This window comes from Schistocerca serialis, chromosome 3 (genome assembly GCF_023864345.2).
Source record: "Schistocerca serialis cubense isolate TAMUIC-IGC-003099 chromosome 3, iqSchSeri2.2, whole genome shotgun sequence".
NCBI lineage: Eukaryota > Metazoa > Arthropoda > Insecta > Orthoptera > Acrididae > Schistocerca > Schistocerca serialis.
Window position 1 is genome coordinate 530,507,280 of NC_064640.1, and position 13,213 is coordinate 530,520,492.

Here is a 13,213-nt window from a genome sequence, read left to right on the forward strand (position 1 = left end):
TAATGCAAGACCGCTCCATGAGATTCCTGTAGAATGGATTACCAGTAGGGCATGAGTCAGGGCAACCTGGATGTATACAGGGAAGAAGTAGAATATAGGATAGAACTAGAGTTATCGTACAGGGTAAATTCGGGGACAAATTTAATTTTTAGGAGGAGGCAGTGTTGCGGCCACTTGTAGTAAGTGTTGCTTCACACAGTGGAGAATGGCAAAACAGAGGCACACTGGCGACTGAGGCTTTTCGAAGTAGGCAGGCACAAATAGCCTTGCTGACAGCAGCAGTCTACCAACAGGCTGACGTAAGGACGCTCAGAGACCGAGCACTGAGCGAAGCCTGGAGAGTGCTGATTAAGGGGCAGTGAGGCCAGCAAGCTACCACCGAGGGTAAAAAATGTCCTCCTGCCGGATATAAATAGTGGAGCGCAGGCAGCAACAGACAGAAGCCATTACGAAGCAGTTCGGATCTGAGGACGGATGTGGTCCATGTCCGAATGTTCAGTCTTCATAGATGACGAATCCGGAATTCTGTTCCAGCTCACAGGAGTCATCCATTCACCGCCAGATGTCAACTTCAGCTCTGGAGGTTGGCCCGAGTTCGGTCGGCACCATCGCTGACTAACTACAGCGAGAACTTCCAGCAGGACCCCGCATCGTGGTCTTGGTCACAGGTGCCGCTGGGTACTGATGCCTGGACTTCACGGCAACATGGCACATGGTCTGTCTGTGACGGGACCTCGTAGATGTCGCAACTGAGGGCTTCCCAGCCGCCGGTGCAGGAGGTGTCGGCAGCTGACCTCACGACTCCATGGTCGTGCTCGTACTGGGGTGCTGAGTTCATCTCAACCACATGGCATCCTGGCTTCAGCGGAGCACTGGTGGCCTTAGGCTCCCGAGTGCGATCAGTGGTGCACATTGTGCGCATTTGTCAGAGAATCTGCATAGCAGCAGCCAGGCGGAGGGATTTGCAGAGCTGGGCAGGGACAACGAGGGAGAAATTGTAAAGAAAGTCCAATAAATAATTGTAAAACTCCACGGTGTCTCAGTCTTTGGCGCAGCCAATGTGTCTGCTGGTAACAAGTGGTGCAGAAGCTGTAACAGGATATAAAAGATGGTATTGGAACTTTGCTTGTACATGGTGGTCAAACTGTTGAAACTAGTAAGAAACTATTGTAATAATGTTCCTAAAATAATTCCACTTGAGTTCATTAATGTTAATTTTAATTTAGCTCATGGAATGTTTGCACTCTGAACATTTTCATTGAGGCCAAAACCAATGTTGTAGAGTGCATTGCTAAATTCTTTTTCCACCCTTAAAACTTTGCAGCAAAACTTAAAACTGTGTGAATTGCATATACAGAAAGTATGGTTCACACTGGCAGCAGTACAGTGATTTGACTCCCCTGCAGAACTTCAGCCAAATTTTGTATTTTGTCACACATACTGTCTGAATTCTGAAAGTTACCTCTCAGCTAATAGGTTCTCTACATTCCCTAAGTTATTCTCATTATTCTTTTTCTTATTGTGCTAAATGGATATGCCCCAAGCATTGAGGTTAGTTTTCAGATTTTTGCTTTTCATCACACTGAGGTCTATTTCTTCGTAAGCTATTTGCCTAAATACTGAGTACTTGTGTTTAAAGAATCTGGTGTAAGTTCAGGTGCTGTCATTTTCACCTACATTTTCTGTAGAAGTTGCTGTCATACGTGAAACCCAATCAGCAAGTGTTCGGTTTTGTAATATATGTCCTCCAACTTGGCAGAAAACCAAGGATACTTATTTAACGTCCGCACCTACAAACACTTAAATTCTTCTGCACTCTTGCGTGACCTTTATATGTATTGCAGTTACATGACCTTGACTTAAAATCTATCATTTTCAAACCAGCACTTCTTTTTTATTGTTTGCTATAATATGATGTTATCCAATGCCACTGTGCTTCCTGTTGTTGTATGTTCCATAATATAAATCTGACATTAATTCATTAATTTCACTAACAAAAGTGCTGATGATAGTATGTGAGGGGAAATTATGTGGGACGATGTTAAATAAAATCTATAATACAAGTGTAAATTTCCTATCCTGTCATATATTTTAAGTACTTAGTTTTATTTTATCACAATGCCAAATTCTATACAATTGTAAGATGATCACTGGATGAATAAATACAACATTGCAACCATATGATCAGTTTTCAGTATTAAAAAAATAATTTCATGTGGATATATCCACCATGCAGACAAAATTGGAAGCAGCGGAAATGCAGACTTACCTATCATTATATGGACATCACCAAGGGACAACACACTGATATTAACAAAGGTTCCACTGTACCTCAGGACACCTTGATTGCTATCCAGCAACAGCCTGGAGTATGGAGGGAAAAGGAGTTGCTGTTGGAAGTGAGAGCATATTGTCTAATAATGTAAAGCTCTACTAATTTATTTTCCAATGAAAAAAATTCCATTGCTGCACCTGTACTAGAATCATAATGCATTCCCTTAACTTGAGACATGTATGTGTAAACTTCGTAGTGTCTGAATTTTCAAACCTGTAACTTTCCACAGCATTGTCACGTACCTCAACAAATTGGTATTTTTCACGTCTTAACAGGATCATTGACTGTAGCAAATCAGGGATGTTTAAGTTGAAAATGCTTTCCTTCTGTGTTGTTTACAAGGATGATCCATTAATGTATCACATTCTCTCAGAATGAAGCAAATAACCCTTCCTCTACCTCCTCCCTCCTCCCCACCCCGCCAACCTATTTTATCTAAATTAATTTAGTTCAGTTCTCATAGAAGCTACCACCCCATTTAACACTGATCCAAATAAAAATATTATCCTCTATTACAGTTTTTTATGCAAAACAAGATCAGAGAGCCATTACATTACTCACTATTACTCATTTGCATCCACAAGGGCTCTTTCTCACAACAATGTAATACCACATGTCTATATTTATGTAGTTTTATAATGTACTCTAAGTTTTGTTTGTGTTGTCAGAGGATTCATAATATAATAGTTCATTTCAATATAAATATGTTACCATGAGAATAGCGAGCTGAAGTTTCAGTGTTGACAGATTCTCCATGAAAAGTAGCAAGGTGGACTGCTCTTTCTTGTCACCTACATATAACTAAACTGAATTATTGAAAAACTGTGTGCATGTGTTTCTTTCTTGTATATATTCCCTCAGGAGATCACTTGTTAGATGATGTTTTGTTTCCTCTCACCTCACACTTTCACATCCCTCGTGAACTTGCCTCTTTTTGTTCCAATTGTCCTGTCTCAGGCAAAATCATTCACTCTGCAGCTGAGTGTGAGCTGCTTTTCAAACATTAATGGAAGACTGAAGTATCCTTACTGGTGAGGGCACTGCTCTAGATAATCAGGTACCTGCATTCAACTCCTGGCCAGTTCACAACTGTGATCTTCCATTAATGTTTCAAATAAAAATCTAACAATGGAAAGTCAATAATACTATGAAAAGGAGATACTGATACTCTTTGTAAAGATACGTTCTGGTACATAAAAGCTTTTAGCCAGTGACCTTTTCAGAAAGGAGAAATGCACACACATTCACATAAGGTAGAACACCTCATACACACAAGTATGCCATACTGCAACAGAAATGTGTTGAGCAGAAACAATGGTTCAGAGCAGGGTGGGGAAGGTGGAGGAACAGTGGGATATCAGTGAGGATTCAGGAATCGGCCCTTCTGGTGGGGCATGCAGGAACTAGAGAGGGCACAGGATAGGGCTGACAGATGCAGCATCAGGAGGCTGTGGGGCAGGGAGAAGATGGGGAACAGAAAGAAGAGAAGCAGAGAAGAAAAAAAGACCAATGGATCAATGACTGAGAACAGCATATAGTGTGGGTGAGGGGAGATGAATTGTGAGATGACAGGTCAGAAGCGGCTGGAAACAGTTAGGTGGAAGATGTGGGGCCAGCAGGTTAGCTTAAGTTGAGGATGGGATGATTTTGGAAGAGGAGAATTTGTTGTAAGGTTGACTCCCATTTGTGCAGTTTAGAAAAGCTGGTGGTGAAGGGGATGATGCAGATGGCCTGGGTTGTAAATCACCTATTGAAATCAAACATGTTATGTAAGCCTCATATTGTGCCACAAGGTGGTACACTTTGTTCTTGGCCACAGTTTTGTGGTGGCCACTCATCCTCACTGACAGCTGGTTGATAGTCATACCAATATAAAAATCTGAGCAATTACTGCAGCAGAGCTGGTATATAACACAGCTGCTTTCAAAGGAGGCCTGGTCTCTTTGATGGGGTAGGATAAGCCTGTGACAGGACTGGAAATAGAAAGTGTTGGCCGAGTGGATTGGGCAGGTCATGCACATCGGTCTTCCACAGGTGAGGGGTTGTTATTGGGAGTGGCATAGGGATGCTCTTGGATACACAATGTATCTTGGGAAAACTATTTACTTCCCCATGGTAAGGACTCACCTGCTTTACAAATGTGTGTGTATGATGACTGTGGCATGAATAAAAGATTATTTCATAACAGTATGCTGTAAGGATATCGACCAGCCAGAAGTTGACACCAGATGGCAATAAAAGCTCCACAGGTTCCAAATGGAATTTTATGGAAAATCAATACTCACAGGAAAACCCTTTACCTACCTCATAAATGCAAGGTACCCCTCTCATGCAAAGAATCTTTTAGCTTTGTTCCCTAACAGTTTAATAGTAATTAAAAATCAAGTTCATTATAACAGTTTAGAGTTCCCAAGACTTGTGTGAACATACCAGCTGAAGGCACATGAAGATGGAAATTATTCTAAAAGTTTTCACATATCGCCATGAGACTTTCACATATTATAAACTGTTTGCTGCATGAGGTCCAATATTTTAATTTTGAAATGGCTAAATTTCAACTCACCACACAGAGGAGATACTGAGTTGCACAGGCACAACAAACAGACTGCTATACATCTGAGCACTTTTGGCAAAAAGGCTTTGTTCGTGATCAGACACAGTGCTCATTTGTGAGAGACCTGTGATTGCATTAAGATGTGTCTGTGGGTGTATGTATTTTTTAGGTCAGAAGAAGGTGCTTTGGCCAAAAACTCACATGTATAGCAGTATTTTTGATATGCCTATCTGGGACTCAACAGCTCATCTATGCGGTATCATCAATCTATCCTTTTCTTAATATAACTGGTATTCCATCCTGAATTATCCAGTGTTCAATTTTAATTTTGAGAGTCCTTTTGCACTGCAGTGCATTTTTGATTAAGCAGAAAGAATACTTGTGATGAAATCATCTTGGGTGTTCAGTGTAGAATTACAGATTAAGAACTACGTACAGGATATACATCATGAGATGGCACTGACAGTTGTCAACACTAGTTCACAACTCAGGCAGCCACGGGTACTGAGAAGGATATAGGCAGCACTTTATAAAACAGTCGGATTTTTGTGATGGGTGAGAGCTGGGACCATGTAGTGTGTACTTTTACTGAGAAGCAATACAGCACCATTTGCAAGGTGTATATAACTACGTAACATTGCTAGGATGACCATTTCATTAACAATTACTTATCAAGTCATGAGCTTTTAGTGGTACCCCTTTATATTTCCAATGAGTAATTTTAATTGTGTAAAATTAGCAAGGTAATCAATAAGAAACAAATTCTGCAAGGATATACTTTTATTGACTCAGTAAAATTCTTATAATTATCACAGACATCTGAATAAAACAAATGTGGGAATAAGTTGTAAGTGACCTACTGTCAGATATGTGTTGTTCAAAATAGTCAGTCAACTGGCTTTCAATGCTTACTAAATGAAATATTAAACTCTGAAGACTTCAAGAATACAAAAACGTTTCTCCCACTGCATCCAAAATTTAAATCTTTCTCAAAAGCTTTGAAAAAATAAGACAATTTGGTATGATTATTGTTTCAGGGGGCCAAACACAGATAATAGCATGGCTGCAACATATTACAACACTCATGGCTAAAATACTGAAAAACAGTATTTGCTTAGCTTAATGTATCAGGTAAACTCAAAAAGTAAAAAAAAAAGAATCTACTGAGTACATTGAAGTATGCCCTACATTGGGTGTCAAAATGTAGTAAATTAGGATAGGGATATGACATCACATGGGCATTATGTAAATCAAATCAAATTCCTGAACACCATAAATTTAGTAAATTGGGAATAGGATCTGCAAATACCATTGATTAAAACATGAGATGTTAGTTATTACATTAACATTCATTCATATGCACTGAAACACATATGCTACAAGCTATCAGCTCTCACAGGGCTCAGAGTAGATACATACTTTTTGTTCCATACATATACATATACAGTGAGGAGAACCTCACAGATGTGGACTACTGCAGAGAAAAAACACATAGATGATTTCTTATGGACTGTCACAACAGCCTCAATAAATCTGAAGGAGAATATTATTCCACATGCTGTATTTAAAATTGCATTGAGGAATAGTGCAACTCCTGTAAATGTACTTCAGTTTAACAGTATCACCTCTTCAGTGGAAAGAAAATAACCAGCAACAGCAATGTTAATAATTTAATAGTGCAAAGCTATTTCCTGGGTGGTTACACCAACTTGGAAAAAATTTCCTGAGAATTTCAGGTGCAAGGAGGATGATTGCATCAATACACTGCTGACAAAGTAATGGTAAGAGGAGAAGATGGGGTAGGGGAGGCAGTGGCAGAATGCTACAATAATGTCTTGTCCTATCTCTCAACTGCACTATATACCAGCCACAAGCAGTAGTTTAACTAAGTTTTAAACATCACTAATTTATATGGGATACTATTCATATAAGTAACACACTTTCAGATATTAGGTAACTGGAAATTTGCAATTTATAAAATTCAATTTCAATGCTACATTAAAATGGAGAACTCCTTGGGATTTTATAACATTCCTGAAATTTCCGGAGTTTTTCCTGGTAAAATCTACGTAGGTACTCCAAAAGCCACCATAGGATCCACGGCAGAGGGTACCCTGCACCAATACTTGTCATTTCCTTTCCTGTTCCACACTTACTTCTTAGCAGTTTAATTAAAACATTTAAAATGTGGAAACAAATATAATTATTGGAAGACTCTGAGGCAGCATATTTCCAGAGAGCACCCACAGCAGTTGAACAAAATCGTACTTCATGTTACAAATAATGAACCTTCATGTTCCTATCAGTGCTAAATATGTGACAAGAGTTTTACTTGGAAAAGAAATTTAGAACTCCACCAACTGAGGTGTACAAGCTTGTGAAGACATTAATACGGGTTAGAGATGTTGCTATATTTGAAGAATCACTGAAAACAGCACTCCAGAAGCTCTATAGTGATACACATACATCCAAATTCAGTTATTATTTGAAGACCTACTATGAAAAAAATGCTAACTGTTGGGCATAATGAAGCAGCAGAAGAGGTTGAAGTGTATTATATACACATCTGAAGCAGAGTCAAAAATGTGTTGGATTGATTGTTTCCAAGCCCCACCATCAATGAAGTGTGAAATCTGAAGATCTGAAGTTCTCTAGTGAATGTCAATTTTTGAAGTGGAAAGAGAAATTGAACATACTGCACAATCCTGATTCATCAAACACCACGGCATTGTAAGTTAGTTGATGATTGCTCAACCTGTAAGTATGTTTGCCATCATTCAAGTCAGGTTCTCTCCAAAGTTGAAGATATGAGACACCTCAAAAAGGCAGGCAGTAAAATTGATGGAAAGTGCCCTGCAGAGATGAAAGTCCTCTATAAGGAAAAAAAGTGCCTTGTTAATTTTGTGTCCACTCATGCTGGATATTATCTAGACCTAAGTCATTTGAATGTGACACCACAAGAGCATAGTTGCAGACATTGCTGTTTGAATCCTGTTTCCCATTGTTCATGGCAAAATTTAATCAACAGTGCAGGATTCCAATTCAGAGAGAGTATATCTCGCAACATTGCAGGACTTGCATAACACTAGAGCTTCTTATAATTTGGCTTCAAAGTCAGTCAGACATCAACACGATGCCATCAGAGTAGAAGCTTGGGTACAAGAAGTTCAGGAAAGTGATAATGCGTGTGTATTATTTTATAAGCCTCAAGAAATAATCACTAACCAGCATGCGAAATTGAGAAGTGAGGATTTCATGTTGGTAATAATGAACACTGCACAAGATGAATTATTGGCAAAATATGGAAATGATTATATTTGTGTTGATGGGACTGGTGGTCTAAATGCCTATGATTTTGAACTTACCACAATACTAGTACTGGCTGATAAGAGACAAGAATATCCATGCGCTTTCCTCATTTCTAACAGAGATGACAGTGATGTATTAAATATATTTTTCAACTATATAAAGTCTCAGGTTGGACAGATTTGCCCCAATGTATTTATGTCAGATCTGGCAGAATCCTACAGTATCACTTGGAATGGAGCAATTGGGTCTTCTACAAAGAGACTTGAATGGCACCTGGCATGTGAATAGAGCATGGACGAACAACATTAACAGTAAAGTTCTACATAAGGACCAGAGAACTGAGGTGTACAAGCTTGTGAAGACATTAATACAGGTAAGAGATGTTGCTATATTTGAAGAATCACTGCAAAAAGCACTCCAGAAGCTCTATAGTGATACAGATACATCCAAATTCAGTTATTATTTGAGGACCTACTATGAAAAATATGTTAACTGTTGGGCATATTGTCACATGCAAGCTGGACTCAATACAAACATGCACCTGGAGAGTATGCACAAGGCTTTAAAATATGTACATGCTAATGCAAAGCAAGTGAAAAGACTGGACAAAGGTATATCTGCACTGATGTCATTTGTAACCACAAAGCTGTTTGATGGGCTTACTGTTATCATGAGAGGAAAGGTAACTATTACAATAAAATACATTTGTGCTAGGCACAAGTCTGTTTTAATGGATGACTTCATTACTAAGGTAGACAGTGGTTGGGAAGTACCTTCTTCAAAATCAAACGATATCTTCCTTGTGAAGGACAATGACATTCACTGCAAGTGTAAATTAGTATGCAGTAAATGCGAAGTGCACATTCATCAGTATTCTTGCACATGCATTGATTATAATATTAAATTAAATGTATGTAAGTACATTCATATTGTTTGCCAAACAGAAAAGAAGAGCAGAGGTGAGATTCCATGGCAAAATCATGTACTGTCAGATGCACTTGTTGTTGATGCTGAAGATTTGTCTGCGACTGATGAGAGGGAAGCAAGTTGGGCACAAGAAAGCACAAATAGTAGCTGCAACAACCCAGAAGCATTGTCAGATGAAAAGAAGAAGACTGTCTCAATGTTTCCAGAAGTCATTGCTGGCATGTCAACTGCTAAAGTTAAGCTAGCCAAAAATTGGCGATGACGTTGAAGGTAAATGTAGGTGCTGTTAGAACCCATCATCAGCCCTTTCATCAGCACAGAAAGGAGTTGCAAGAGGAAACTTGTGCCACAGAGGAGGCTGTTTTCGACAAAGAAGAGGAAATCACTACACCACATACCTATGACTGTTCCTGATGAAGAAAAAAGCCATAGATATTGAAAACACTTCTTGGTGAAGGTTTGTACCACTAATTAGCAACCATTTCATGGCAATATTTTACAAAAGGCGTTCAAAAAGTTTAGCGCAGATGTGTCTAATTTTTTTATTTTTTGCAGGAGGAGAATGAAATTTTTTTTAACATACTTGGAACATTTAGCTATACAGTGAGCCTATTCAATGTAGCCTTCATCAGCTGTGACGTATCTGACCCAATGTTCTTTCCATGATGTAAATGCACTTTTGTAAAATTCTGGGGATTGAATTTTACACCAATGCTTGACACAGGAAATAAGGTCTTTCTCACTATCAAATGTTTTACCGTGCAGGTGGGTCTTCAGATGACCAAAGAGGTAAAAATAAGACAGAGCCAAGTCCGGATTGTAGGGAGGATGAGGAACAATTTTCCAACCCATTTTCCTGACTTTCTCCTGCGTCATATGGGCTTTATGGGGTTTGGCATTGTCATGGTGTAGTCTGATGAGCTGACCCTGAAGCTGTGGTCTGTTGGTCTTGGTGGCATGTTGCAGCTTGTCAAATGACCAACAGTAACCATCCTGGTTAATGGTGGAGCCAGGTTCCAAAAAGTCAATGAAAATGACACCACACTGATCCCAGAAGAAGGAGGTCATCACATTCCGGTCTGCTGTTCGTGAAAGTCTTGGTTTCTTCTTCTGAGGGGAATACAGATGATGCCACTCCATGGATAGGGTTTTGCTCTCAGGTCCAGACAAAAACAAGCATGTTTCATCCTGGGTAATGACACCGTCAAAACACTGTTTCCACTCTTCAGTAAAGGTCTTCATGAGACCTTGCACACATTCTTCCTCACAGTTTTCATTTCTCTTGTCAGTAATCTAGGCACCCAACATGCACAGATTTTTCTGTACCCTAGTGACTGTAGCAGTGATACTGCACTACCCAATGACAAATGATTCATTTCAGCAAGCAATCGTGTCATCACACGTATGTCATTTTTGATAATTTGACCAATGTTCTGCTTATTCACATCACTCACTGCCGTTGATGGTCTACCGGATCATGGATTGTCCAGTAGAGAGAAATCATCTTCTTTAAATCTCTGCAACCACCACTGGATACTGCTGCAACCCACTGTGTCCTCCCTATATACAGGGTGCAACTTCCTGTTAATCAATGTGGCAGAGTCATCGCTGGTCTTGAAGAGGCACTCTATCACCAACCATTGTCGCAACCTGAAATCTACTTCACGGTCCATTATGGCTCAACTGTAAATAAAAGAAAATACTTCTATATAACAACTCATAGCTGAAAGTTCCAAGTAAGTTCATAAAAAATTTCATTCTCCTCCTGCACAAAATAAAAAAATTATAGACAACTGTGCAAAACTTTTTGAACGCCCTTTGTAATACCTGAAATGCTCATGTGCCTCCATTCTGGTGCAGTAAGATCTACACCAGTATATATGTACATTGTCTTCCAAGTAGCCATTAACATTCTCTTAAAGTTTGATTTATAATTTATTTTTAGTGCTCAACAATGATGCTGATGGCACCATTTCGATGTCTGACTGACTTTGAAGCCAAATTATAAGAAGCTACAATGTTGTGCAGGTCTTTCAATGTTGTGAGATGTACACCATCTGAATTTGAGTCCTGCACTGTTGCTCGAATTTTGTCAAGAACAATAGGAAAGGGGATTCCCACAGCAATGTCTGCAGCTATGCTCTCACATTCTTGTGGTGTCGGATTCAAATGACTTAAGTCTAGATCATGTCCAACATAAGTTGACACAAAATTAACAAGGTATCTCTGCAGGGCACTTTCCATCAATTTTGTTACTGCCTACCATTTTTAAGTGTCTCTTCCCTTCATCTTTGGAGACAAACTGAGCTGAATGATGTTAAACATACTTACAGGGTGAGTAATCATCAACAAACTTAATGCCACAGTGTTTCATGAATCTGGATTGTGTAGTGTGTTCAATTTCTTCTTTCCACTCCAAAAATTCACCTTCACTAGAGAACGCCAGATCTCCAGATTTCACACGTATTTGATGAGCGGCTTGGAAATGTTCACTCCAACACTTTTTTGACCCAGCTTCAAATGTGCACATCATACACATCAACCTCCTCTGCTGCTTCATTATGCCATGACTGTCTTGTGGTGTTGGTGGTGTTTTAAACTTCTTTTCAGAGTAAAACTCTTGTCTCATATGTAGCACTGATAGGAACATGAAGGTTCATTATTTGTAACATGAGATACAATTTCGTTCAACTGGTGTGGGTGCACTCTGGAAATATGCCACCTCAGATTCCTCCAATAACTGTATTCGTTTCAGCAAGTTTCACACTTAAAAGCACTCATTTTAAATGTTTTAATTACACAAACTGCTAAGAAGTACTGCTAGTGTAAGGAACCGTAGTAAAACACATGGACTACAAAAAAGCAGGGAACAAGTATATTCTCACTCTAAAAAAAGTGATGAACATATAGATGCACTACAGAGATCATATTGATGTGCTACACGGGATGATGACGGAAGATCATATCGATGTGGTACATGAGACGATGATCAAAGATCATATCGATATGCTACACGGCATGGACAAAGACTTTACACACGCACTTGGTTGGTGTGGAGGGGGTAAATGGGCAGGACCTGGGCAATTTCCAGGGTAGTCGCTAACATTTCCTCTCAAAATGAACTTAATGTAAACAGTTGTAATGTCATGCTCATCCCACACAGTTTGGTGTTATGAAGTATTTCATGGTCTTCTTCCTAAAGCCTTTGGCACGTTTTGATGTTGATCTGTTCTTATCAGTCAAAATTACAAAAATTTAATGAAAGTCTAAAACAATGAAAAATTCCCAGGTTGTTTGAAAAATCCTGCGTTTTTCCCAGTTTTCTCCCAGATAAAAAATTCCTGGGTTTTTCCTGGATCTTCTGGTTTTCCTGGAGCATATACACCCTGTATTTGTATGTTGTCAGGCACTTTTTACATCAAAAAATACAATACAACCTTCAGACACTGCAAGTTGTTTGTTTAATACGTATTTGTGCCAGACCTCTTTATTGTTAAGCAGCCCTCTGAATTATGCGTGAAACAGTCTTGCAAGCATCAGTCGTAAATGTTTATGTGGTTTTACCAGTTAGCCCCAGTACAAATAAGGCACTTGAACTACTAAAAGCCAAATACAACATGTAAAGAAAACCTACATATCTCAAAGGGGAAGGTATTGAGGGAGATATGGCTAATAATCAAAACTATGCACTGGAGTAGCATCTAAAGTTAACCTTAAACAAAATTTTAATTGGATATAAAATATAAAATGCAGATTCCTCTTCCTCAAGCTCCTTGTATAATGTGTGAAATTCCCCCTTCTCTACCGTGTAATAAGATTTAGTGAAACACACACACTTTGTGTGTTTTGTTTTGCATTTATGTCTCTCTTCTCTAATATAAAAGCTATTCCTGCAAACTGCAAACAATTTGATCCCAATAAATGTCATTTTTGTGCAAATATGGACTCCAGCATCCACACATATCATCTACTGCATTGTTTATAGGCACTTTGTGTGTAAAAACAGTTGAAAATAATCTTGTTAAGATTGCAGCCCCACGAAAAGAACAGTTGAGGACTTGAACTGACATTATGTGCCATGACATGAT

General features: G+C 39.0%; 1 protein-coding gene across 1 annotated transcript; it reads left to right on the plus strand.

Annotated features, from left to right (window-relative positions):
* The first annotated feature begins 7,415 nt into the window (after positions 1–7,415).
* LOC126470983 (uncharacterized) lies at positions 7,416–9,387 on the plus strand. Its single transcript, XM_050099029.1, has 4 exons — positions 7,416–7,513; positions 7,672–7,871; positions 7,918–8,366; positions 8,410–9,387. The coding sequence occupies exons 1-4, from the start codon at positions 7,416–7,418 to the stop codon at positions 9,385–9,387; spliced, it is 1,725 nt and encodes a 574-aa protein (XP_049954986.1).
* Positions 9,388–13,213: the final 3,826 nt, after the last annotated feature.